The 26,920-nt window shown below is 48.4% G+C and overlaps 1 protein-coding gene across 1 annotated transcript in view; it reads left to right on the top strand.

Moving 5' to 3' along the window:
- The window catches only part of NEURL3 (neuralized E3 ubiquitin protein ligase 3), a 79,215-nt gene that overhangs the window by 12,689 nt on the left and 39,606 nt on the right, over positions 1–26,920 (top strand). The window contains exon 3 of the mRNA XM_027128964.1: positions 24,111–24,288. Coding sequence (XP_026984765.1) covers positions 24,111–24,250 — 140 coding nt within the window. The 3' untranslated portion in view covers positions 24,251–24,288. The remainder of the gene's footprint in view (positions 1–24,110; positions 24,289–26,920) is intronic.

The following is a 26,920-nucleotide window of genomic DNA, read 5'->3' on the forward strand; positions in this document are numbered from 1 at the left end:
TTTTTTTTTTGCGGTATGCGGGCCTCTCACTGTTGTGGCCTCTCCCGCCGCGGAGCACAGGCTCCGGACGCGCAGGCTCAGCGGCCATGGCTCACGGGCCCAGCCGCTCCGCGGCACGTGGGATCTTCCCAAACTGGGGCACGAACCCGCATCCCCTGCATTGGCAGGCGGACTCTCAACCACTGCGCCACCAGGGAAGCCCAGATCCAACTTTAAAACTATGAAGAAGAACCTACACACCAAAATAGATGAATAGAGATGTGCTAGTGGAAGAAAAAGAAGGGAATGTTAGCCCTGGGAGCAGGAAAATCTTCAAAGAAGAAGCAACATTTAAACTGTTCTTTTTTTTTTTTTTTAACATCTTTATTGGAGTATAATTGCTTTACAATGCTGTGTTAGTTTCTGCTTTATAACAAAGTGAGTCAGTTACACATACACATATGTTCCCATATCTCTTCCTTCTTGCGTCTCCCTCCCTCCCACCCCCCCATCCCACCCCTCTAGGTGGTCACAAAGCACCGAGCTGATCTCCCTGTGCTATGCGGCTGCTTCCCGCTAGCTATCTATTTTACGTTTGGTAGTGTATATATGTCCGTGCCACTCTCTTGCTTTGTCACGGCTTACCCTTCCCCCTCCCTGTATCCTCAAGTCCATTCTCTAGTAGGTCTGTGTCTTTATTCCCGTCTTGCCCCTAGGCTCTTCATGACCTTTTTTTTTTTTCTTTTTTTCTTAGATTCCATATATATGTGTTAGCATACGTGTCAATATTTGTTCTTACAGGGCTAATGGCTATTTTGAAGGCAGGGAGGAGGGGAAAGGTATTCCACAAAGGGGGCACAGCACATGCAAGGATGGACAAGTGCAGGACGTCTCTGGGGAATTATGGGGAGGTCACACTGGCCAAAGCAGAAGGAGCAGGAAGCCGCAGTGGAGTCCAAGGGGAAGGTGGGCTGGGGCCAGCCGTTGAGAGCTCTGCCGGCCGACGAGTGGCTGCAGGGGGTGCCTTTGAGGTCCAGGCTGGCTGCAGGAGGGCTAATCTGTCAGTGGGCCCATCTCACCTCAGTCAAACACACTCTGCTTGTAAGGCATCTGAGGAGAGAAACAGGCCCCTGCTAAGTTTCACTTACCTAGAAATCCAAGATTCTAGGTTGTGATAAGAAGTCACTGGATCAAAGCAAACAGAGGTAGTGTATAATGAATCATCATCATGAGGATAATATAGAGCGAAAGGAAAGTAAAAGTGCAACCAGGGATTGTCAATATTTGCTTGGCTTAAGCAGGAAGCCAGCCTGGGCTGGACCAGGGACCTGCTAGGGGGCTTTCCCAGAGACAGAAAAATTCCCTCGCTCAGGTGGCTTTCAGATGAAGCTTCCTGTTACACGACTGGGGCGTGAGACATCAGTCTGGGGAATAACAAGCCGCCCCTCCAGGGACCAGGACCACTGTGTCCCCTGTCCATCCCCCAGCCCCTCACATGGCCCCAGCACGCCACCATCTTCAGTGCCCCCCCCTGCAGCATTATTGCCTAATACCTGCTTCCCACCCCTACCCCCAACCCCGCACACGCAGAGGCTTCCTGCTTGCTGATAACCAGTTCAGGAAATTCCACTTGGAAGAAGTCCACAAGCAAAGGCTGAGGAGGGCCGTGGGGGATAATCCCTGAGCCTGCGGCAGAGTGAGGAGAACGAGGTGCTGTCTCGTTCCTCCATGGACCCGCACACCAGATCAGCGTCCTGTCTTCCAGCTGCCCGAGGAGGAGAAAGTAGGGGTTCCGTCATGAGCCTGGAAGTGGTGACGTTGTGATCCTCTGGTCAGACCTGTCCCTCTCAGGTCTGCATGAAGTAGACCACTCATTCAGCACCACTGCATTCAGCACCACTCAAGTGGCTTTACAAGAAATGTTAGACTTCTTGGAGCAGAAAAGAAAGACCACAACTAGAAATATGAAAATTATGAAAGGAAAAAGCTCTTTGGTAAAGGCAAATGTACAATAAAAGTAGTTAGATCAACCACTTATAAAGCTAGTAGGAAGGTTAAAAGACAAAAGTGGTAAAATCATCTATATCTACAATAAGTAGTTAAGGATATACAAAACAAAAATGTAAAATATGTCAAAAATATTAAACATTTAAAAATAATGTTTATTTTAAATTTTTAAGTAATTTTTAAAATTTTAGGTGAGTAAAAATGCAGGCTTGGGGCTTCCCTGGTGGCGCAGTGGTTGAGAGTCCGCCTGCCGATGTGGGGGACGCGGCTTCGTGCCCCGGTCCGGGAGGATCCCACGTGCCGCGGAGCGGCTGGGCCCGTGAGCCATGGCCGCTGAGCCTGCGCGTCCGGACCCTGTGCCCCGCAACGGGAGAGACCACAACACTGAGAGGCCCGTGTACCGAAAAAAAAAAAAAAGAGGATGATGATAATGCCTCCTTCACAGGATACTGTGAACAATCAACCAGTGTAAAACATTGAGTATTGTGCCTCCCATATAGTAAGCATCTACCATCACCATTCTTTTTATTTACTTTAATTCTGTTTTTCTCTCTGGAGGACCACACCTCCCTTAGATATTTAATGGACATTGTCATGGTATCTGCATCTCTCTTGTGGTTTTCCCTGGCTCTAAGGTCCTTCAGGCCAACAAAAGCTGGCAGAGGCAATTAGAAGAAATTGCGTGTCTGGGAAGGGCATGATATAGTCATGAATTCTGCTTGGAATCCATGTCAGAGGCATCAGTCCTCTGGAAGGAAATAAGGGGGAAAAGCTTGTTTGTTTGCTTCCTGGGGAGGTGATGGAGCCAGGTGGGCTGAGGACCACCTGTGCCTAACTTCGAGGTTGGGAACCAACAGGAGGAAAGAAATGGGAGTACAGCCCCTGTTGTGCTGCTGACACCATGCCAGTCCCTTTCCACAGTGCTCTCATTACATCCTCGCAATCATCTCCTTTTCTGGAGGAGAGCAAAGGTCACTGGAAGAGGAGGAGCCACTACAGAACTTAGTTCTGTCTGGCTCCAAATGAAGTTTTGATTCCTGCCCAGTGGCTGGAACCAGGCCATCTCACTCTGAAGCTTGACCTGGGGACATTCAAAGCATGGCCCCTTATGATCTAATCTCCTGTATTGAATAGAAAGACAAACCAGAAGGCGATCTTCTGGAAAACAGTAAGTCAGGCCATTTCTATAAGGTTTCCTGGGTGTGTTTGTTCACTCCAGAATTGCATAATTTTCAGACAGCTATTTTAAGAATAAAAACTCCATTTGCTTTATGTCCTTATCTCTAGGAATTTCCAGATTCGATCTTGATCAAGTTCTGATGAAATATAAACAAAGACTAGGTGGAAGCTCAGTGGGGAAGTAGAGTAGTTACTTTATCCTAAATGAAAAAATGCACATCTGTATTTTGTGCAATTTCTGTGTTATGATTTCCCTCAGGTAACCCTATTTTTACTTCACACCTACTTTGAAGCAGGATTTGTTGCTTTTTTGGGGGGAGGGCCACACCACGTGGCATGTGGGATCTTAGTTCCCCAACCCGGGATCGAACCCGCACCCCCTGCATTGGAAGTGTGGAGTTTTAACCACTGGACTACCTGCATTGGAAGTGTGGAGTTGTAACCACTGGACTACCGGGGAAGTCCAGGATTTGTCACTTTTTGAGATTTTTCCAGGAGAAAATCTACCCCCAAAGCATTGGTGAGAGATGCCAATTTAATTGAAGATGCAGAGCATATCAAGGAGTGAATGAACTGAATGATAATAAAACTACTACTCAGGGCTTCCCTGGTGGCACAGTGGTTGAGAGTCTGCCTGCCGATGTAGGGGACACGGGTTCGTGCCCCGGTCCGGGAAGATCCCACATGCCACTGAGCGGCTGGGCCCATGAGCCATGGCCACTGAGCCTGCGCGTCCGGAGCCTGTGCTCCGCAATGGGAGAGGCCACAACAGTGAGAGGCCCGCGTACCACACACACACACACAAAAAATACTCAAAATTTGTGGGCTATAGCTAAAGCTGTATATAGAGGGAAAGTCATAACTTTATATTACATTCACCTGGAAGCAAGAAAGTTTAAAACTAAATGTGGGACTTGCCTGGTGGCACAGTCGTTAGGAATCTGCCTGCCAGTGCAGGGGACATGTGTTCGATTCCTGGTCTGGGAAGATCCCACATGCCACGGAGCAGCTAAGCCCATGCACCTCAACTACTGAGCCTGTGCTCTAGAGCTGGTGCGCCACAACTACTGAGCCCGCATGCTGCAACTACTGAAGCCTGCACACCTGGAGCCCATGCTTCACAACAAGAGAAGCCACCGCAATGAGAAACCTGCGCACCGCAATGAAGAGTAGCCCCCACTCGCCACAACTAGAGAAAGCCCACGCAGCAACGAAGACCCAACGCAGCCAAAAAATTTTTTTTAATTTAAAAAAAAAAACTAAATGAGCTAAACATTCAATTCAAAAATTTGGAAAAGAGCGTCAAAGTGTACCAAAGAGAAGGTTAATAAAAATAGAAAGCTGATTCTTAAGAATAACTATAATATCTTTGGCAAAACTATCAAGAAAAACAGAAGATGCAAATAAAGAAAAGGGGAAATAGCAAGACATACAATAGATATGTGAAAAACAATAAAAGACTAATATGAATAACTTTACATTAATAAGCTAGATAAAATGAGTATAATTTTAGAAAAAAATATAAAAATTGAAAAAGTGACACAAGAAGAAATAGAGAACCAGAATAGGACAGTGTCTTTTTTTTTTTTTTTGCGGTACATGGGACTCTCACTGCTGTGGCCTCTCCCGTTGCGGAGCACAGGCTCCGGATGCACAGGACATGCAGGCTCCGGACATGCAGGCTCAGCGGCCATGGCTCGTGGGCCCAGCTGCTCCGCGGCATATGGGATCTTCCCGGACCGGGGCACGAACCCGCATCCCCCACATCGGCAGGCCGACTCTCAACCACTGCACCACCAGGGAAGCCCAGGACAGTGTCTTTTTAAAACAGAAATACTAAACAAAGATGCCCTTTTCAAAAAAGGCCCAGTTGATTTTACTGTTGAGTGCTTCTAAAATTTCAAGAAACAGTAAAATCTTCTTATAAAAGTAGTTCTAGAAAACAGAAAAATAGCCAAGCCTCCCCAGTTAGTTTTATGAGGCTAATGTTGATTCCAAAACTAAATAGGATGAGATAAGAAAATTATGTGATTATTTCACTTAAAAATGTAAATGTAGGGACTTCCTTGGTGATCCAGTGGTAGAGAATCCACCTTCCAATGCAGGGGACATGTGTTCCATCCCTGGTCAAGGAACTAAGATCCCACATGCTGTGGGGCAACTTAGCCCACGCGCCACAACTACTGAGCTTGCGCGCCTCAACTAGAGAGCCTGTGTGCCTCAAACTACGGAGCCCACGTGCCCTGGACCCTGTGTGCCACAACTAGAGAAGAGAAAACCTGCATGCCACAACTAGAGAGAAGCCACCACGCCACAGCAAAGAGCCCGTGCGTCGCAAGTAAGACCTGACGCAGCCAAAATAAATAAATAAATAAATAAACAATAAATCTTTTAAAAAAGTAAATGTAAAAATAAAAAATTATCTAACTGAATTCAATAGTGCATGTTTTAAAAGATTCATGATAATCCAGTAGGTTTGTCCCAGAAATACAAAGATGTTAGAAAATCTACTCATGTAATTCACCACATTACGCAGCTGAAATAGGAGATACGATTATCTCAATGTAGAAAAAATCATTTAATAAAGTTCAACACAATTTACAATTAAAAATTCTGAGCAAACTAGGACTAAAAAAGGAACTTCCTAAACTTGGTAAAGATTATAATATTAAAATTTATAGTATATAATATACTTAATAGAGAAATTTTACATGGATTTTCTCGAGGCTCAGGAACAACTTTGATCAAAAGCATTCAGAGGGCTTCCCTGGTGGCGCAGTGGTTAAGAATCTGCCTGCCAATGCAGGGGACACGGGTTCGAGCCCTGGTCTGGGAAGATCCCACATGCCGCGGAGCTACTAAGCCTGTCAGCCACAACTACTGAGCCTGCGCGTCTGGAGCCTGTGCTCCACAATGGGAGAGGCCATGACAGTGAGAGGCCCGCGCACCGCGATGAAGAGTGGCCCCCCGCTCGCCGCAACTGGAGAAAGCCCTTGCACAGAAACGAAGACCCAACACTGCCAAAAATAAATAAATAAATTTAAAAAAAAAGCATTCAGAAGAGAAAAATAAATAAAATTGTTAAGAATTACAAGAGCAGAGAATCAGCTATCATAATTTATAAATGATATGACACCTCCCTAGAAAAACAAAATCAACAAACTTTTAGAACAATTACGAATCTTTACCAACTAGTAAGGATCTTGCTGGATTCAAGATCAACCTGTGGTGGCAATTGCCAACTAAAAGTTTTAATAAAATATAAGATACAGGTTTTAATATTGACAAAACCATAAAGGATCAGGGAATTAACCAAGAGATCTGTATAGAAAATACTTTAATAAAAGATATAATAAGTTGATCTAAAAAACCCTGAATGGGAAGTTTTATATTATAAAAATATTGATTCTCAGAAATTAATCCATAAATTCAGTACAATCCAATACAACTTCCAGTTGAATTTTTTTTTAATTGAGAAATTTACTACACTGGATTAAATAGTGTCCCATCAAAATGCATGTCGCCTGGAACCCCAGGCGACCTTATTAGGAAAAAAGTTCTTTGCAGATGTAATTAGTAAAGCTGTATGTAAAGCAGATGTAATTAGTAAAGCTGAGGTCATACTGGATTAGCATAGACCCTAAATCCAATCACTGGTGTCTCTGTGAGGGCCATGTGAAGATGGCGGCAGAGAGTAAAGTGATGCAGCTACAAGCCAGGGAATGCGGACTAGCGACAGCCACAGAAGCTGGAGGAGGCAAAGAAAGGGTCTTCCTTGTAGCCTTTGGTTCCAAGCGTGGCCTTGCTGACACCTTGATTTCAGACTCCCGGCCTCCAGGAGAGAATAAATCTATGGGAGAATAAATTTCTGTTGGTTTAAGCCACCAGGTTTGTGGTACTTTATTACAGCAGCCCTAGGAAATGGATGCACTAACTCTGAAATTTATCTAGAAGACTAAAGCTCCACAAGCAGTTAAAATGTCCTACCAGAGAGTAAGATACACAACTAAAAAGTTTGGTGCTGGAATAAGTACAGTCGAACAGAACATGAAACAGAATAGAATCGAAATATTAGAGACAGACCTATGCATAAAGGAGGATTTAGTATATAAAAAGGGGAAAGAAATGATTGTCTAGTATTTGATGTAAAAAAATTGACTCAGGGGCTTCCCTGGTGGAGCAGTGGTTGAGGGTCCGCCTGCCGATGCAGGGGACACGGGTTCGTGCCCTGCTCCGGGAAGATCCCACATGCCGCGGAGCGGCTGGGCCTGTGAGCCATGGCCACTGGGCCTGCGTGTCCGGAGCCTGTGCTCCGCAGCGGGAGGGGCCGCAGCGGTGAGAGGCTGGAGCGGTGAGAGGCTGGAGCGGTGAGAGGCCCGCGAACGGCAAAAAAAAAAAAAAAAAAAAAAAAAAAATTGACTCAGGGGACTTCCCTGGTGGTCCAGTGGATAAGACTGCACTCCCAATGCAGGGGGCATGGGTTCAATCCCTGGTTGGGGAACTAAGATCCTGCATGCCGCAGGGCGTGGCAAATAAATAAATAACAGTGGCTATGTAAATCAACCATACTTCAATTAAGAAAAAAAATGTTTTTAATTGACTCAGTATAGGAAAAAAATAAAACTGAATCCCTACCTAAAGCCATATTAAAAAGTTGTATTCCTGATGAAATAAAGACCTAAAACCATACAACTAATAGAAGGAGATGTAAGAGAATATCTTTTGTGACTTAGGTATGGAAGGACTTAAAATATCAAAAGCAGAAATTATAAGGGAAAAAACTAATTTTTGGTCACGTCAGATTTAAAGATTTCTGTTCAACAAAGGGCTCTGTGGACAAATTTTAAAGATTGGTGCAAACTGGGGAAAGAGATTTGCAATTTCTAGGGCCTACTATCTAGAACGTTAGTCTAGAATAGCACTGTCCAGTAGAACTCTGCAATGAAGCAAGTGTTCTATACCTGCGCTGTCCACTGGGGCAGCCACTAGCCACGTGTGCCTGTTGAGCGCTTGAATTGTGGCTAGAGTGAACCAGGAACTGAATTTTTAAATTTTCTTGAGTTTTAATTAATTTAAACTTAAATAGTCACATCTGCCTAGTGATGACCCTATTGGATGGTACAGGTCTAGAGGTATACAAGCAACTCCTACACATCATCAAGAAGAAGATAGGAACGGCAACCGAAAAATAGGCAAAGGTTATATCCAGTTATCCAAGAGTAAACCCCCGAGGCTAGTAAACATGAGAAGGGGTGCTTAGGGCTTCCCTGGTGGCGCAGTGGTTGAGGGTCCGCCTGCCGATGCGGGGGACGCGGGTTCGTGCCCCGGTCCAGGAGGGTCCCGCGTGCCGCGGAGCGGCTGCGCCCGTGGGCCATGGCCGCTGAGCCTGCGCGTCCGGAGCCTGTTGCTCCGCGGCGGGAGAGGCCACGGCGGTGAGAGGCCCGCGTACCGCAAAAAAACAAAAAAACGACAGAAAAAGAAGGGGTGCTGAGACTCATTAGTAATCAGAAAAAGGCAAATCAAAACAGCAATGAGGAAATTAGACCTACAAACTGGCAAAAATTAGCTGGATAATGCAGTCTTTGTTGGAGATTTGGGGGGTAGGAACTCGCAGGCACTGCTGGGGGCGTGTGGGGAGGGCATGTAGACAGACACCACCATTCAGGAGTCCATCTGGCAGTACTTGGTCAAAGTAAATATTGATATATATGTACCGTATGATCCAGCAGTTCTGCTCCCGAGTAACTATTCCAGAGATATTCCCAATCTGGTCCTTAGAGAGATACGTAAGAATGTTCACTGTAGCCAGGGCCAGCTCCATGGGTGTGCTCTGTGTCGCCATCTTGAAATTCTCAATGATTTTTGATCAAGGGGTCCTGATCATTTCATTTTGCACTGGGTCCTGCCAACGATGTTGCTAGTCCTGACTGTAGCGTTATTTGTGGTGGTTAGAAGTTGCCAATCTGGAAGAGTGAAGGATAAAATGTGGTGGGGTAGGGACTTCCCTGGTGGTCCAGTGGTTAAGAATCCGCCTTCCAATGCAGGGGACACGGGTTCGATCCCTGGTGAGGGAACTAAGAGCCCACATGCTGTGGGGCAACTAAGCCTGCATGCTCTAGAGCCCACACACCACAACTAGAGAGAAGCCCGCGGGCTCTTCGTGCTGCACCAAAGAGCCCGCACTGCGACAAAAGATCCTGCATGCCGCAATGAAGATCCCGCGTGCTACAACTAAGACCTGATACAGCCAAATAAATACTTTAAAAAAATGTGGTGGGATATGGGGCTTCCCTGGTGGCGAAGTGGTTGAGAATCTGCCTGCCAATGCAGGGGATGCGGGTTCGAGCCCTGGTCTGGGAAGATCCCACGTGCCGCGGAGCAACTAAGCCCGTGCGCCACAATTACTGAACCTGCGCTCTAGAGCCCGCGAGCCACAAATGCTGAGCCTGCGTGCCACAACTACTGAAGACTGCACGCCTAGAGCCTGTGCTCCACAACAAGAGAAGCCACCGCAATTAGAAGCCCGTGCACCGCAATGAAGAGTAGCCCCCGCTCGCCGCAACTAGAGAAAACCCACGTGCAACAATGAAGACCCAACGCAGCCAAAAAATAAACTAAATTAAAAATAAAAAGAAATAGGTTTCTTATTATTCTCTTATCTAATGTAACCTTTAACCCAAGAGAGTAATTTCAGTGTGTTTGCAATGTATGTTTGTTATAGGAAATGGCACTGGTTAATGTGTTATAGGTAATTGTGTTTTTATTTCAGAGTTAAACTATGTTTGTTATAGTTCGTAAGACAGGTTTCCACCACTGTTTGGAAGTAGAGCGTTCCTGTGAAATCTTTCATAAGCCAAAAAGGTGTAGAGTGAAGAAGGCTTAGGACTCATCATGCCAACGGATACTTAAAATAAATCGAGATAAAACACAGGTGCTCACAGACGCAGTCCAGAGCTATGCCAGCTTGATGCTGCAATGCTGAGTGTGGTTCCCAGGCAAGGAGCTTGGCAGAGTCTCTCTCCGTGCTCAGGGTGCCCCCCGCCCCTCTCTGTAACGGCTGCTGCAGAACAAAAGCTGAACGCTATTTTCGATTTTCGCCTTTTTTCCTAAAAGCAAAAATCCTGTTAGGATTTCTCTTGGTTAATGAAAACAGGCACTAACGTAGGTCTTCAGTAAAAGCCAATTGGTGGAAAGCGAACTTTCAAAAAGTGAGGGATACATCAATGCTTTTGATATAATTAACCCAACCAATATAAAAACTGTGTAGCATCTCCAGGAATAGGAAAAGCATTTCTTCCTTGCAGAGGTTTACGCAAATTTTTAAAACAAATAATTTGACCCACAGTGCAAAATCTCTTTCATGACACTGTGAACATACAGTTCAAGAAGGCAATACAAATGGCTTCTTTTTTCCATTGTTAATACTTTTATTTAAATGGTCAATTATCTTTTTTATTGTGGTAAAATACACATATCATAAATTTTACCATTTTAACTATTTTTAAGTGTACAGTTGGTAGCATTAAGTACATTCACATTGTTGTGTGACCATCAACGCTATCCATCTCCAGAACTTTTCCATCATCCCTAATTGAACAATAACATCCCATTAAACAATAACTCCCCATTCCCACCTCCTCACAGCCCCCATCGTTCTATTTTCTATCTCAATGAATTTGCCTGCCTACATATTTCATATAAGTGGGATTATATAGTATTCGTCCTTTTGTGTCTGGCTTATTTCATTTAGCATAATGTCCTCAAAGTTCATCCCTGTTGTAGCATGTATCAGAATTTCTTTCCTTTTTAAGGTTGGATAATATTTCATTGTATGTATAGACCACAATTTGTTACCATTCCTCTGCCCACGGACACTTGGGTTGTTTCCACCTTTTGGCTATTGTGAATACTGCTAAGAACATTGGTGCACAAATATCTGTTCAAGTCCCTGCTTTCAGTTCTTTTGGAAGTGGAATTGCTGGATCATAGAGTAATCACAAATGGCTTTAACATATGAAACAATACTCAAGAGAAAGGAGAATTAAAACTCTGAAGGAAGTAGCTTTCACGCATAAGACTGACAGCGGTCAGCAAGGTTGTTAACAGCCGTGCTGATGAAGGTGTGCTGGGAAGGGGCGGGGTGGAGCTCACTTCTTCATTGTGTTCCCTTTTTGTTCCTTTTGGCTTATTTTTCTTTGTGCACAGTTATGCCTATTCCCGCACTCCGTGGTGTTGACCTCAGCTGCCCGGCCAGAGTAAGAGGCGGGAGCTATTTGGTCCCAGGCCACCTCCCCGGATTCCTGGGCGCCCCACTGATGTGGGGGAAGGACTCCCACCAACCTGGCCTTGGTCCCTGCGGTGTCCTGGAGGCTGGAGGGAGCACTTCCAGCTGGCACCTGCAGCCGACATTGCAGACCTCCCCGGCGTCCTGCGCTGACTGCCCTGGGTGGGGAGGTCACAGTAGCCTGGGGCATAGGGAGCAGGCCCCTGTCCCCACTCCCAGTGTGGAGGGGCCCTGGGTTACCCCGTCCTCCTCTTCAAAGGCTGCTTGGGACTGGGAGGCCACCAGGGACCCCCCTCACAACTTCAACAGCACCCCCTGCCGGCAGGTCACCCTGTTTCTCCAGCAGCTCTGGGGGTGGCCTGGACAGTGCGTCGATCAAGAGTTGTTTTGTTTTGTTTTTCTTTTGGCCATGCCATGTGGGATGTGGGATCTTAGTTCCCCGACCAGGGATCAAACCCATGCCCCCTGCAGTGCAAACGCAGAGTCTTAACCGCTGGACCGCCAGGGAGGTCCCCAAATAACTCTGTTTTAAAGCCCCGATGACACCACCATCTCGTCAAAGCTTTCCTCTTCTTTAATGGTTAATTTTTCTAACTCTGATGGACCCTCATTTATCAGTGGCTTTGTGTTGGTTCAGGCAGTTCCCCCATAGCATTCTCACCCACTTGGTGACTTTCCAGCATCTTTTGCAGGATTTCCATTTCCATTTTGCAGTCATTTGCATTATTATTTTACAGCATTTCCTATCCAGTCATCAGCAAGAGACTGGCCATTAAAGCAGCCTGGGTAGGGGGTCTGCACAGAGCCATCCACTGGGGTTCTCAGGAGGGGGTGATAGAGTGGTCAGATCATCGCTGAATGGCCTGGGCTTTGATGGCTGTTGCTGCCCTACGCATCTTCATGACAGCAAGACTGCAGAGGTGAGCACCGGGCTAGGACACTGACCGTCCCTCTCCCTGCAGGAACCAGCACTTACCACGTTCCATTAACAGCCCTGTTCTCAACCCTGGCTGCACATTAGAATGAACTGGGGAACTTTCAAACGATTCCCATGCCAGGGCCCCCGCTGAGACATTCGAACATAATCTGTCCGGAGTTGGGCCCAGGCCGAGGTATTTTTTAAAAGTGTTCCAGCTGGTTCTAAAGTACAGCCAAGGTTGAGAATCGAGTGACTGAGTAAGCAGGAGCTGGAGGACCACGTGGCAGAGATGGACATTTTGGCCAGCAGTGACCATAGGCACACTGTTACCCTCTACCTGGGAGGCTGTATTAGTCTGCTAGGGTTGCCATAACAAATACCACAAGCTGAGGGGCTTAAATAAGAGACATTTATTTCCCCACAATTCTGGAAGCTGGAAGTCCAAGACAAAAGTGTCATCAGGGTTGGTTTTCTCTGAACCTCTCTCTTTGGCTTGTAGATGCCCATCTTCTCCTCAGTCTTCCCTCTGTGTGTGTCTGTGTCCTAATTGCCTCTTCTTATAAGGACCCAGTCATACTGGATTAGGGCCCATTCGTATGACCTTGTTTCACCGTAATGACCTCTTTAAAGGCCCTGTCTCCAATACAGTCACACTCTGAGGTACTGGGGGTTGGGACTTCAACATAAGAATTGGGCGGGGGACACATAGCATAGCCAAGAACAGAGTAAACCTGGAAGTGTCTGGGGCAGGCAAGGAGGAAGTTGTGCCCAGCCAGGGCAGCTCAGTGCATCTCCCACACCTTACCAGGATGGGGGCTGTTTGTGGACTCAGAAAGCAGGTACTCAGACCGAGAGCCATTAGCATCCAGGTGTGCGCCCAGGGCTGTGTGTGATGGGGCAGGCTCAGCTGGCTTCCTCCCCGAGGGCTCCGGGAGGACAGGGCCTGGGAAGAAGTCTGTCTGTGTGGGCATGACCCACACAGGTGTGGAGGACCACTTCCAGGGGCTTCTGAGGAGGGTCTATGCTTGTCTCTGGACCTTCTTGTTCCATTTCTTTCTTTTCTTTTCTTTGGCCACACCACACGGCATGCAGCAACGTAGTTGTTCCCGGACCAGGGATCGAACCTGCTCCCCCTACGGTGGAAGTGTGGAGTCTTAACCACTGGACCACCTGGGAAGTCCTCTCTTGTTCCTTTTCTACCTGCAGGGCCTGCTCCAGACCTCTGGCAGGTCCTTCCTGGTGGCAAGCCCTCCACTCAGTGTTCTGATACCACTGGCTGAGACTCAGGAACCAGAGAGAAGCCAAGTGGAGCTCCTTTGTTTGATGGGAAAGGGTCTCGAGTGCCCCAAGCAGGGATGGGGGGAGGCGGTCAGAGCCTTATGCCACTGGCTCTTAAAGTACAGCAGACCTTGGAATTTCTGGAGGGTGTTTGTAAAAATGCAGAGTTCCAGGCCTCACCACCAGGGGCCTCCTCCATCGAAAGTGTGTTCCAGGAGGGTAAGGATTTTTTTCTGTTTAATTTGTGGCTGACTCCTCAGCCCCAAGACAGTGCCTGGCATAGAAAGCAATCAGGAATGATCTGCGGAATGATTTGGTAGGCCATGGCCTGGCCTGCAAATCTGTATTTTTAAAGCTTCTCAGGTGTTTCTGTTGTACGGGGGCCTCCACCTACACTTTGAGTAACTGAGCCCCAGATTCTGCCGCTAGGAGCTGAGATGCTCCCTTAGTAACTATCCAGCTGGTGTTGTAGAGAGCTGGAAAGGAGGGCGGTTTAGAGAGCCCAAGTCCACAGCAGAGCCTCTGAGTCTAGCCTGGCCAGCTACCAGCTGGCCTTCCTGTGTCCCAGCTCTGTATGGACCACAGCTGGACATGCAACTTGTCAAAAAGAGGTAGTGTGCAGTCTTAAGAAAGAACAGAGCTGGAGGCATCACACTTCCTGATTTCAAACTATATTACAAAGCTATAGTAATCAAAACAGTATGGTACTGGCACAAAGTACCATGGATTTTAAAAATGTGAGATCGGTATAGATATATAGTTATATATAATAGAATATATTCAGTCATGAGAAAGAAGGATATCCTACTGTTTGTGACAACATGCATGGACCTTGAGGCATTATACTGAGTGAAATAAGTTAGAGGAAGACAAATACTGTATTATCTCACTTATATGCATACTCTAAAAATGGTGAACTCAAAGAGACAGAGTAGAATAATGGTTGTCAGGGGCTGGCGGGTGGGGGATGATGTTGATCAAAGAGTATAAACTTACAGTTATAAAATGAATGCTTTGAGGATTTAATGTACAGCATAGTGATTATAGTTACTAATACTGTATTATAAGGGACTTCCCTGGCAGTCAAGTGGTTAGGGCTCTGCACTTCCACTGTGGGGGGCACGGGTTCAGTCCCTGGTCAGGGAGCTAGGATCCTGCATGCCGCATGGTGTGGACAAAAAAAAAAAAAACCAAAAAACTATTATATACTTGAAAGTTGCTAAGAGAGTAGGCCTTAAATGTTCTCACCACAAAAATAGAAGGTAATTAATTGACGTGATGCGGGTGTCAGGTAACACTACAGTGGTAATCATTTTGCAGTATATATCAAATCAACATGTTGTATACCTTAAACTTACACAATATTATATGTCAATTATATCTCAATAATGCTGAGGGAAAAGAAAACTTCCAAGTTGGGGGAAAAAACGAGCTAAGGAAAGTCAAGATGCAATCACAAATCGATTTTATTGTTCCTCATCACTTTCCATTAATTTGCTCGGTAAATTTACTGCTTTCCTGCCCTTAGATGCAACTTTGGGTAATTCCCATAGCTCTTCTGATCACTCTTAGATAATATACAAATTGTCCCATTATATTGGAAATTTAAAAAATGCAGTTTCAAGAAATAATAAAACTTTTCAATTTCATTCAAAATTAAAACTTCCGGAAGCCTGAAGTGGAGCAAACTTCTTCATCTCCGTGTTTTGCTCCTCTGCTCTTTCTAAAACTAGAAATTCGACTTGGAAATTTAAAAATCCTCTATTAAACAGCTCTTGGGATGAAAGGGGAAAAGTTTTAATTGCAGAATTTCTAAAAAAGAATCATAATGAAAACAAAATCAATAGAGGATAGTTAAACAAGTGATCACAGAAAATATGTAGCCTTAAATCCTTGAGCAGCAAAAACAAAAATAAAATAAAATAATGAAAACAAATAAATTGAGCTCCCATTCTAAAAATTAGAAAAGAGCAACAAAGTAGAAGAAGGAACAAGGAAGGAAATAAAGTTAAAAGCAAAAGGAATGAAGTAGGTAACAGAAAAATAGTAGAAACTAATAAACCAAAAAGCTGGTTCTTTGTAAAAAGAAATCAACAAAATATATAAACCAGTAGTTAATCTAATAAAGGTAGGAAGCACAATAAGAAACAAAAAAAGAAATAAAAATGAGGTGGGAACCAATGAAACAGAAAATTTTAAAAATCAAAAGAGACTACTTTGTACAACTCAGTACCAATCAAACAGAAAACCTAGACGAATTGCATTATTTTTTAGGAAAATACAAAACAAAACCCCCCAAAACAAAAAACACACGTGGGCAAACAGAACAGTACCGAGAGCCCAGAATCAAAGCCGCACATATATTGTCAATATTTGGCAAGGGAGCCAAGAACACTCAATGGGGAAGAGAGAGTCTCTTCAGTAAATGGTGTTGGGAAGACTGGATATACAGCATGCAAAAAATGAAATCAGATCCCTGTCTTACACCACTCACAAAAATTAACTCAAAATGGATTAAGGACTTAAACGTAAAACCTGAGCCCATAAAATTTCTAGAAGAAACATAGAGAAAAAGCCCCTTGACATCAGTCTTGGCAATGATTTTTTTTTTTTTTTTTTGCGGGGGAGGGGTATGACATCAGAAGCCCAAGGAACAAAACCAGTAATCAACAAGTGGGACTGCATCAAACTAGAAAGTTTCTACACAGCTAAAGGAACAATTAACAAAATGAAAAGGCAACCTGCTAAATGGGAGAAAACGTTGGTAAATTATATATCCGATGAGGGGTTAACATCCAAAATATACAAAGAACTCATACAACTCAATAGGAAAAAAAAAAGTCCGGTTAAAGAATGGGCAGAGAACTTGACCTTTTCTCAAAGAAGGCATGTAAATAGACAGCAGATACATGAAAAGGTGCTCAACATTGTTAATCAGGGAAATGCACGTTAAAACCGCAGTGAGATAATCACCTCACACCTGTTAGAATGGCTATCATTAAAAAGACCACAAATAACGAACGCTGATAAGGATGTGGAGAAAAGGAAACCGTTGTGCATTGTTGGTGGGAATGTAATTCGGTGCAGCCACTATGGAAAACCGTATGGAGGTTCCTCAAAAAATTAAAAATAGAGCTTCCCTGTGATCCAGCCATCCCACTTCTGCATATATATCTGAAAGAGATGAAATCACTATCTCAAAGGGATGTCTCCACTCCCGTGTTCGCTACAGCATTTTTCACAATAGCCAAGACATGGAATCTAAGTGTCCATGGCCAGGTGAATGGATGAAGATGTGGTGCATATACACCATGGGACATTATTCAGTCATGAGAAAGAAGGAAATCCTGCCGCTTGCTACAATGTGGGTGGACCTTGAGGAATGAACTAAGTGAAATAAATTAGAGAAAGACAGATACTACTGTATGATCTCAGATATGGAATCAAAAATATTGAACTCATAGAAACAGGAAGTGAAATGGTGGTTGCCAGGGGCAGGTGGGGAGTTGTTGGTCAAAGAGTACAAACTTGCAGTTATGAGATGAATAAGTTCCAGGATCTAATGTACAACATTGTATCGTGTGCTTGAAAGTTGCCATGAGACTAGAGCTTTAGTGTTCTCACTGTAAAAACAACAACATGGTAATTATATGAGGTAAAGGAGGTGTTAACTAACCCTGTTTTGGTGAACATTTCACAATATATGCGTGTATCAAATCATCGCATTGTATGCCTTAAACTTACAGAAGATTACATGTCAATTATATCTCAGTAAAGCTGGTGTGTGTGTGTGTGTGTGTGTGTGTGAATGTCTGTGTCCCCGAGTGTGTACAGTGTGATCACATAGTGTATGTGAGCACCGTGTAAATGTGAGTGAGTGGGGATGAATGTGAGCACTGTGAGTGTGCAAGTGTTCAGAGGGTATGTGAGTGTGTGTGAGTGTGCATGGGTTTCATTCCCAGAGCGGCAGCCTGGGGTGCACACCTCCCTGAGGAGGAGGAGGGTCTGGAAGCCCAGCTGTGCCCCCCAAGGCCCTCAAAGGTCCCCCGGGGCAGAGGCCAGAGTCAGAAGTCTCGAGGGCCAGGCTCCCCTGCCCAAGGGGTCCCTGATCCCAAATTTGTGCAGGGAATGAGCCTCTAGGTTCGGGATGGCAGCTGAGTCTTCTCAGCTTCCTGCAACCCCACTCTCACCTGTAACTTGGGTACCGGGGCCCTCAGGGCTGAGAACAGAGACCAGCCCATCCCTGGGTCACAGAGGAGGGTGGAGACGGTGCTCGTCCACACCTGCCGGCCCCCAGTGTGGGCGCATCACACTGACTGGCCTGCAGTGAGCACCTACTGTATGCAAGGTGCGTAGTCCTGAGATGGCCACTCTGAGGTCCTGTCCTAACAGAGTTCACAGGCTCTCCAGGGGACAAGACAGCAACTGGGGTGTTCAGTAGCCCTGCAAAACCATGGCACGGGGGAGTGTCCGGGGAAGGGGTCTGCGTGACTGTGGTCTGGGAACTGAAGAGATCAGAGAGAGCTCTGAGCTAAGGAGGGCCAGGGAAGGGGAGCTGGGCAGAGCCGGACACCAGGGAATCATCGCAGTCACACGGCCCCCCTGGGACCAGGAAAGGCCCTCCCCCTGAGAGCTGTCCCCCCTTCTGCATTTGGGGATCTCTGCTGAATGTCTGCTTACGCGACACCAGGACCTTTTCATCAGAGCACCCTGCTGGTGAGGCCACCAGCTCATCCTGGACTGTGGGGCAGCCCTGGGGGTGGGTGGGCGCTGGGAGGGGAGGACGGAGCAGGTGGCCACTCGGGGACAGCACCTGAGGGGGTCAGAGCGAGACCGCCCAGGAGGCGCCCTGTTGTCAGAAAGCTGACAGCGCTTCCTGAGTATTAGTTGATGGAGATGGAGCCCTGCACCGCCTGTTGGACCCCACACCCCGTACAGCTCAAGGTCTCACGACCCTCCCGCCCACTCCAGGCTGCCTGGGGGGTGGAGGTCGGGGCATGGTGAGTGTCCTCATCTGCCCCAGAGAAAAGGGGAGTCCTGCCCCCCAGCAGTGGTGAATGCTCCCTCCCCTCATACCCACCTAACCACCTGCCTTCTCCCTCCCAGCCCACAGGGTAAGAATAAGCCACCCTCCTTCCCTCCCCAGTGAAAAGGCTGGCTGCACTCGCCCCTCTCCACCCCCCAGGTAACAATCGCGTGTGCTCCCACCTCCCTCACTCAGAACAGCGGTGGGTCCTTCCACGACCATTTGTCGTGGTCCAAATGCGGGTTGGAAAAGAATTTCCAGACGTAAGGCAGAATGTAAAGAAGATAGAATTTATTAGAGGGAAGGGTCGCGGCCAGAACGGTGGGCCAACTTCCTAGTCGTCTGGGAGAGTCGAGCCCAAACATGTGCTGTTGATCACTTTCTATAGCCAGAAAACAAAGGAATGGTCTGAGGTGAAAATTGCTTTTACTGATTGGTTAAGGCACATATACCTTTCTTCTATGGGGTGGGAATGGGACAGGGCAGATGCCTTTCCTTGTTTGGGACAGGTCCCATCGCCCAGGTGGGCTCAGGAATTTCGTAACCATGGTAACGTGGTAGGGAGGGCGATTAAGAGTCTGGTAGGGGGGTGTACCGCTGAAACTTTTTCAGGCAGGGACGTCCCTTGTCCTTGGAGCACCACACTTCGCTCTGTCCCCACCCCAGCAGTGGTGTGGCCTCCCCTCTTCTGCTTCCTTCTGCTTCCTAAGGTCACCCCACTTCCGCACAGCGAGCCCTGGGATCCCCAGCACCGGTAAGTTCAGCAACCATGCAGTAAACAACCTGGGTGCTGGAGAGAAAGGCAGGTTTTCCAGGGCCTGATGGCAAGAGCGCTTTCTCCCATGGGACGTAATAAAGGGCTATGAACTTATGGGCACTGGGGGCTCCATTCATGAGGCAAATTTTTTTTTAGTATTTATTTATTTATTTGGCTGTGCTTGCTCTTAACTGCAGCATGCAAGAGCTTCGTTGCCGCGTGTGGGATCTTTAGTTGCAGCATGGGGGATCTTTAGTTGTGGCATGCAGGATGTAGTTCCCTGACCAGAGATCGAAGCCGGACCCCCTGCATTGGGAGCACGGAGTCTTAACCACTGGACCACCAGGGAAGTCCCAGGCAAATGTTTTTGAACATCTCATGTTCCGGGAACATGGCAGATAGGGCCAGGGCGTGTGCCTGGAGAGACTCAGAGGTGCAGCTCTGCGGGGGTAACCGCGGGACCCTGAATGTGTGTCTCTTATGTTTGGATTTGACCATGAACTTTAAATTCTCCAGGGTTGGTATGACCAGCATTACTGGGGTTTGGCTGGCCTTGAGCTAAAAGAACAGCGGTCTGTGTATCTTCCATCGATCCTTCCCAAATATTTGTTGAAATTTAAGGCTGTTGCCAGTTTTCCAGTATTTGGATTTGCATTGCAGTGAGCAGCTGTCTACCACTCTTGCAATTAGCCTTCTTTGTGCAGAAATCTTTTTCTGTCTGGGGATTTGCTTCCTCAGTATATGCACTTGGGGGAGAGGGAGGTGTACTTGGATCAAAGAGTGTGCATCAGCGTTCCCACCACTCGCTTCAGGAACATTCCCTGTTCAACACGCCCCCAGACGTTCTGGTGACCGTGAGATGCAAAGTTGGGCTGTGCTTCACTTGCCTTAAACTGAGAAAAGAGAAATTAGAACCACATCAGAAGGTCCAAAATATACGTGTGTTTACACACAAGAAAATGTCTCCAAGGTATAGAACGGAGTATTAAGAAGAAAAGTAAGATGCTATATTTGTATGTGCTTATATGCATTAAAAAACTCAGAAAGTCATGTCTTCCTGATTCCTCGGTTTCCCCAGCAGTTCTGGAGCCTGGAGTTTAAGATAAGCCTGAAGAGTGTTGAAGTAAGCCCGTTGCCCAGCGCACTCCGACGATGTCCACACTTCTACCAACCCACCAGGCAGGAGCACCCCAGAGGGTCATTTAGTTCAGTGCGGAGAGGAGCCCTGTCTGACCCTGGTCTTGTATATCGTACATCAGAGACCCACATCCCATGTATCAAAGGAAGGGGTGACAGCACCAGGCGAGAGGCACGTAAGGGCCCCTCTGCTCTTGAGTTCTTTCATTCTAAGCTGGGATTATGGAGACGAGGGGTCTGCCCCCTCCCGAAGAGGCAGGAATGGGGACAATTTGGGGCTGGGCTTGGAGCCTGGGCCATTTGACAGATGAGGAAACTGAGGCCCAGAGAGGAGAGGGACTTGCCTAGGGGCATGTGGCCATTTACCAGGAAGCCGGTCGCAGCTGTGGTGTCTCGGCACCTCCCCAGGGCTCCTGCTGGCTCCTGGCACCCCAGTGCAGAGGCAGGGGCTCATGTGTCCCCTCTCTGGCCCTTCTCCTCCAGGAAACCCTCAGCTCCTCAACCTCCAGGGAGCTCTTCCAGCCCCGGATGAAAGGGCCCAGCTGCTGCAGGAGGGGAGGTCCTCCACCGGTGCCTAGAGATGGCGCAGGCTGGGCTCCTGAGGGAGGGCTGGGCCAGCGGCGTGGGTGCTGGAGCAGGGAGCTCTCCAGGGACTTTCTGAGCCCACTGCCATAGGTGAGCCCTGCCCTCCCTTGACCCCCTTCAAGGCCCCCCAGGAGTCACCCAGCCCACAGCCTTGCCGGAGCCCACCATCCATTGGGTCGGGGAATCCAGGCTGGTCAGTCACACAGGACCTGTAAGCCAGCTGGCCAGGTGTTAACTTTCAGGGGAAGCGCATGTCTTTCTGCGCTTGTCCCCCCACTGAGAACCCCCTCGGTATCAAGCAGAGAACCTGGGAAGGTGAGTTAGGAGCCAGGAGGGTGCTCAGTGCGCAAATCACCTGAGCCGAGAGAGGGGATGAATCCTGAGGAATTTCCATCAGTGAAGCGTCCTCTTCACCGCCGCAGAGAACCAGCTAGACCCCAGGTCCCAGCCTTGCCTGCCTCCAGGACCCCCAGCCTTCGTTCCTGTGCCTCCTTAGGCTCTGGCTGACCCAGGAGGGCGGGTACAAAACACGTGATTATCTGTCAGTTTCCTGCAGGGACGGGGCTCTTTCTGTGCTCTGCTGCATCCCTCCCCCCATCTGTCCTTTCCTCTGCCAACACCGCACTGTCTTCCCTTCCACAGCTTTACTCCGCGTTTGTGCTCCCTCCGGAAGGCTGGACTCCCTTCCTGCTCATTTTTTTTTTTTTACATCTTTATTGGAGTATAATTGCTTTACAATGGTGTGTTATTTTCTGCTTTATAACAAAGTGAATCAGCTACACATATTCATATGTTCCCATATCTCCTCCCTCTTGCGTCTCCCTCCCACCCTCCCTATCCCACCCTTCTATGTGGTCACAAAGCACCTAGCTGATCTCCCTGTGCTATGCGGCTGCTTCCCACTAGCTATCTGCCTCACGTTTGGTAGAGTATATATGTCCATGCCTCTCTCTCGCTTTGTCACAGCTTCCCCTTCCCCTTCCCCATATCCTCAAGTCTAGTTTCCCTCGGGAATGATCCTGTCTTCATCGCAGCCATGCCTGGCCCTCCCTGGTCTCCCGCAGGCCAACCACGTCCTGGATGGGGTGCGAGAAGCCCCACTCCTGGGGGGCGGGGGGGCTGTGTCCTCACCTCCAGGCCCAGTGGGAGTGGAAAACTCACGTGGGCCCTGGGTGCTCCCCGAAGATCCCTTTAAGGGCGCGTGCGTGTGGCGGACATTTGTTGGGTGTGTTCCCAGCTTGAGTTTGAACAGGCTGCACCCTGCCTTCCTGTTTCAGCTCATACTGTAAACAAGCGTCCTTTTCAGGGTCTATTTGGGGCTACGTTTTTCTTCTTTGCATTTTTGTGCTTTTTGTGGGTGATTTCACTGTGGAAAGTGCCACCTGGTGCTCCTAAGCTCGGACAGGCCCGGGTGTGCCTCCCAGAGGAAATACACGTGAGATAATCTTCGGTCAGATGTGAGTTACAGCGCAGCTGGCCGGGAGTCCAGTGTTAAGGAATCAGCCACGTATTAGACATGCTGTCTGTAAACAGAAACACACATCAGACAAGGTAACCACTGCGGCCAGAGGCTCGCAGGAACCTGACTTCCTGTCGAGGCGGCGTTGGCCACGTGGCTTTAGAACTACTACAAACAACGAGAGTTCACTCTATTTATTGGTACAGAAGACCTTTTGTAAGCATCTCCTTCAGAGGCTGTAAATGTTGTATTAGCGGGTGCTTTGGGGAGGACTGTCGTGGCCCAGGGGACACGTGCCTCTCCTTTCACATCCTCTGAGCCCCCAGGTGGCAGCGGCTCCCTGTGTTGGGGGTTAGGTGCCTCTGAGCAATGCACTGGGACCACTGCATCACTGAGGCTGTCATTTCAGAGAAAGGAAATCTCCCCCACCATCCCGCCATGAGTGGTAAGGGCAGGAAGTAAAAATTCCTATTAAATCTTCACTTTGCTATGTTTTCCTCACTGTCCAAGTGCTGGCCCCAACCCACCTCGCTGTGCCCACCTCCCCTCAGTTCTCCCACATGCAGACTTTTCTGGAACCTGGGCTGGCAGTGTCCCATACCCACCAGTGCAGTCCCTGGAAGCTGGGTGTCGGGCTGGCTACAGGTTCCACTGTGATAATAACGGCAGACGGTCACCAAGAGCCTTCTCCACGCCCAGCACAGTGCAAAGCGCTTTATAAACATGAACGCAATCTTCTCAACACATCGGTCCTCTTATTACCCCCACTTACAGATGAGGACACGGGGGGTGCAGAAAGGGGCTGGAACTTGCCTGAGCTACTTACTGGTGTCCTGGGCTCAGCCCTGCTCCTAACATCTGTGGGGCTCAGACCCATGCCTCCTAGGTCTCGGTATGGAAAGTTTACGTCTAGCTAATTGAAATACGTTCTTCTTCTCCAACCTGGACAAATACGCCTTCAGCCAGCCTGGAAGGCCAGGTCCAATCTAGGATTCTTGGATTGCTTGGATTTCCTTACTGGCACCCTTGGCCATGGCCCAGTCTCTGCTCCATCCTGCATCACGAGGGGCCCACAGACATGTATGTGAACACCCAGCCCACTCGTTGTCGCACAGCGGCCACCCTGCAAACAGGGGCCCCTGGCACAGGGGCGTGTCCTCTGGCAACACAGTCCTCCTCGGAGGATGCATGCAGAGCAGAGGTCTGCAAGGGGTGCCATGGCAGAAGGCATGAGGCTGTTCGATCTTGAACTTCCAGCATCCAGGGACTGGCCCCTGGGGGGACGTCTCCTTGTCCCTGCAGAGAGGCTGGCAGAGGCATCCCCGAGGCTCAGGTCCCTGGTCTGGTCATGGGTGACTGACAAGGCATGGCTGTCTAATGTCAAACTATCTTTGAATTCCTGGGACACATATAATTTGATATGTCTTAGTCTGCTCAGGCTGCCGTAACAAAATGCCACAGACTGGACGGCTTAAATGACAGAAATTTATTTTCTTTCAGTTTTGGAGGCTGGAAGTCCAAGATCAGAGCGTTGCGGTCAGTCTCTTGTGTGGACCTGGTTCCTGGCTTGCAGACTCCAGCACTTACAGAATCTCACTGTGAGAGAGAGAGAGACAGAGAGAGAACTCCTCTTCTTATAAGAGACCCTCATCCCTCACAGCCACCAGCATGGTCCCAGGTGGGCACCTCCAAGGAATGCGTGTTTGCCCCTGGAGATGGGTGCATTACCCACCCAAGGGAGCTGGGGGTGCAGGTTGGGCGGAAGTGAAACCCCCTCTCCTCCCATTCTCAGCACGCTTGCGTCCATGGTCCGCAGCAGCAGCTCTTGGTCAAGGCAGCAGTCCAGAGGAGTGTGGGGAGGAAGAAGGGCAGGCCCTGCGTGAGTGACAGCCAGGCCATGGCATTTTCCTTTCTGGAACCGGGTTCCCTCCCCCACCCTACCCTCACCGCAGGGTCAGATATGGTCAAAGTCCTTTGTATGCCGGGCACTCCTCCTTGGCATCCTGCTCCTGGGATACAACAGCCCAGAGCCAGTCCCCTAGCAGTGCCACCAGGAGCACCCCTGGATTGTTGGAGCACTCCCCAGGCTCCCCAGGCACCCAGCTACGTACCCCAAATGGTACTTCCTTTCCCATAGGCTTAAGGGAGCTTTCTTAGGGAGATCACATGTGCTTTCTGGGATCCGATTAATTTCCGATCGCTACAGCGTACCCTACGGACTGCCTGCTGGACATTACTGTGCACAGGGGAGCACCGGGTCCCTGCCCTGCGGCTGTGCTAAGCCAGGTGCTCTGGCTACAGAGGAAGTGTCCAGCTAGAGGTTAGGGGCCTCAGGGAGGTGGGGCCCAGAGTGCATGAGGCTTAAACCGGCAGTGATGGCAGGAAGGCCTGACCTCCCAGTGCACATGCCCACTGGGTCGTTCCATAAGGTTGTTATGGAGGCCACTGCTGTGTGCCCGGCACTGGGCAGCAAGGACGCCTGACACTGGAGCTGGCCAGGGACCCGATGTAGTGAGGCAGAGCCCTCGGCAGAAGCTGCGCTGGAAGGGCAGCCAAGGCGACAGGCCCAGGAACCAGGGACTCAGATGACAGGGGAGCGGTGGGAACTGCGTTATGGGCTTGGGAGGGGGTGACGAGCCCTCAGGAGCATGGGAATGAAATGAGAGTGAAAAGGTACAAAGAGAAGGTGGTCCTGACGTCCTGGAGGGAGGTACTCCTGTTACCGACTCGGGTCCTTGAACTCCTTAATCAATAGAAATTGATGAGGCCAGACGAGAAATTCAGGCCAGGCTTTATTTATTGAGACTCATGCTGCAGCACGAGGGAGCGAAAGCAAGTAACAGGTGCCCTTGCTCACTCGTTGAGGGGGTGGGGTGAGCTGGTCCCTTAAATGGGATGAGGGTGGATTGGTGGGTGGGGCTTGTTGAGGTGGGTGGGGCTTAGGTGGTCTGCCCACCCCCTTGGTGGTGTTGTGTGCAGGGATCACGTGCAGTTCCCTGCTTTTGCTTCCCGTACCTCACAAGAGGCAGTTGGGTTTTGGCCTTTTGCATGGTATTATTCATCATTGCCACAGCTGCACATGTGTGCAGTTATTTTTAGTCCCTTATCGTTTCTCTGTATTCTGTTTCTGGAGGAGACATTTGTCCAGGTGCAAGTACTCCAGTAAAGAGTCCCAGGTCCCAGCCTGTCTCATCAAGAGGAACACTGACTTGCTTAAGGTCGCAGGGCTCCGCAGGACTCCTTGAAACAGACAGTCCAGATGCCCCCTTAGTCCAACAGTCCACCTAATGGTTTAATTCTGCAGCCATATGCAATAATAATATATCCAGCATTTCCTGAGCACTTACAATGAGCCAGACACTGAGTCAGCCATGTCCTCTCAGTCCTGTGATGTACATATGGTTATTAGCATCTTCCTGTTACAGCTGAGGGCACTGAGGTCAGTGAGGAAAGTGTCCAAGGTCACACAGCTAGGAAGTGGAAGATCTGGGATTGCCAGCCATGTAACTTAGCCGTGTTACTTAGCCTTTCTGAGGTTCAGCGTTCTCAAATGAAAATAAAGATTCTAGCAGGGCCTAAACCCTGGGGATATTGTGAGGGCTTACAAGTTAATAAGGTGAAAATTCTAAGAACAGGGACTTCCCTGGTGGTGCAGTGGTTGAGAATCCGCCTGCCAATACAGGGGACGCAGGTTCGATCCCTGGTCCGGGAAGATCCCACATGCCGCGGAGCAACTAAGCGCGTGCACCACAACTGCTGAGCCTGCGCTCTAGAGCCCGCGAGCCACAACTACTGAGCCCGCACACCTAGACCCTGTGCTCCGCAACAAGAGAAGCTGCCGCAATGAGAAGCCCACGCACCACAACGAAGAGTAGCCCCCACTAGCCGCAACTAGAGAAAGCCAGCGTGCAGCAAACGAAGACCCAATGCAGCCAAAAATAAATAAATAAAATAAATAATTAAAAAAAAATTCTAAGAACAGGCATAGAGATGAGATAGGCTAGGACCTTGGACCCTTTGCTGCAGTGCTTGCACCTGGACAAACATCTCAAGCAACAGAGTACAAAGAAACTATAAGGGACTAAAAATAACTGTACACATGCCCGGTTGGGGCAATTATGAAGAATAAGATGCAAAAAGGCCGCAAACCAACTGCCACTTCTGAGGTGCCGGGAGCAGAAGCAGGGTCCTGGGCATGATCCCTGTGCAGTGTTACCAAACTCAGGTTAGGCTGCTCGCCACTGGAAAGCCAGTACTCACGAGGCAAGTGTTGGTAGAAAGGAAAGTTGCTTTAACCAGAAAGCTGGCAA

Source organism: Aethalodelphis obliquidens, unplaced genomic scaffold, assembly GCF_003676395.1.
Source record: "Aethalodelphis obliquidens isolate GAN/ISIS:26980383/991018 unplaced genomic scaffold, ASM367639v1 scaffold35, whole genome shotgun sequence".
Lineage (NCBI taxonomy): Eukaryota > Metazoa > Chordata > Mammalia > Artiodactyla > Delphinidae > Aethalodelphis > Aethalodelphis obliquidens.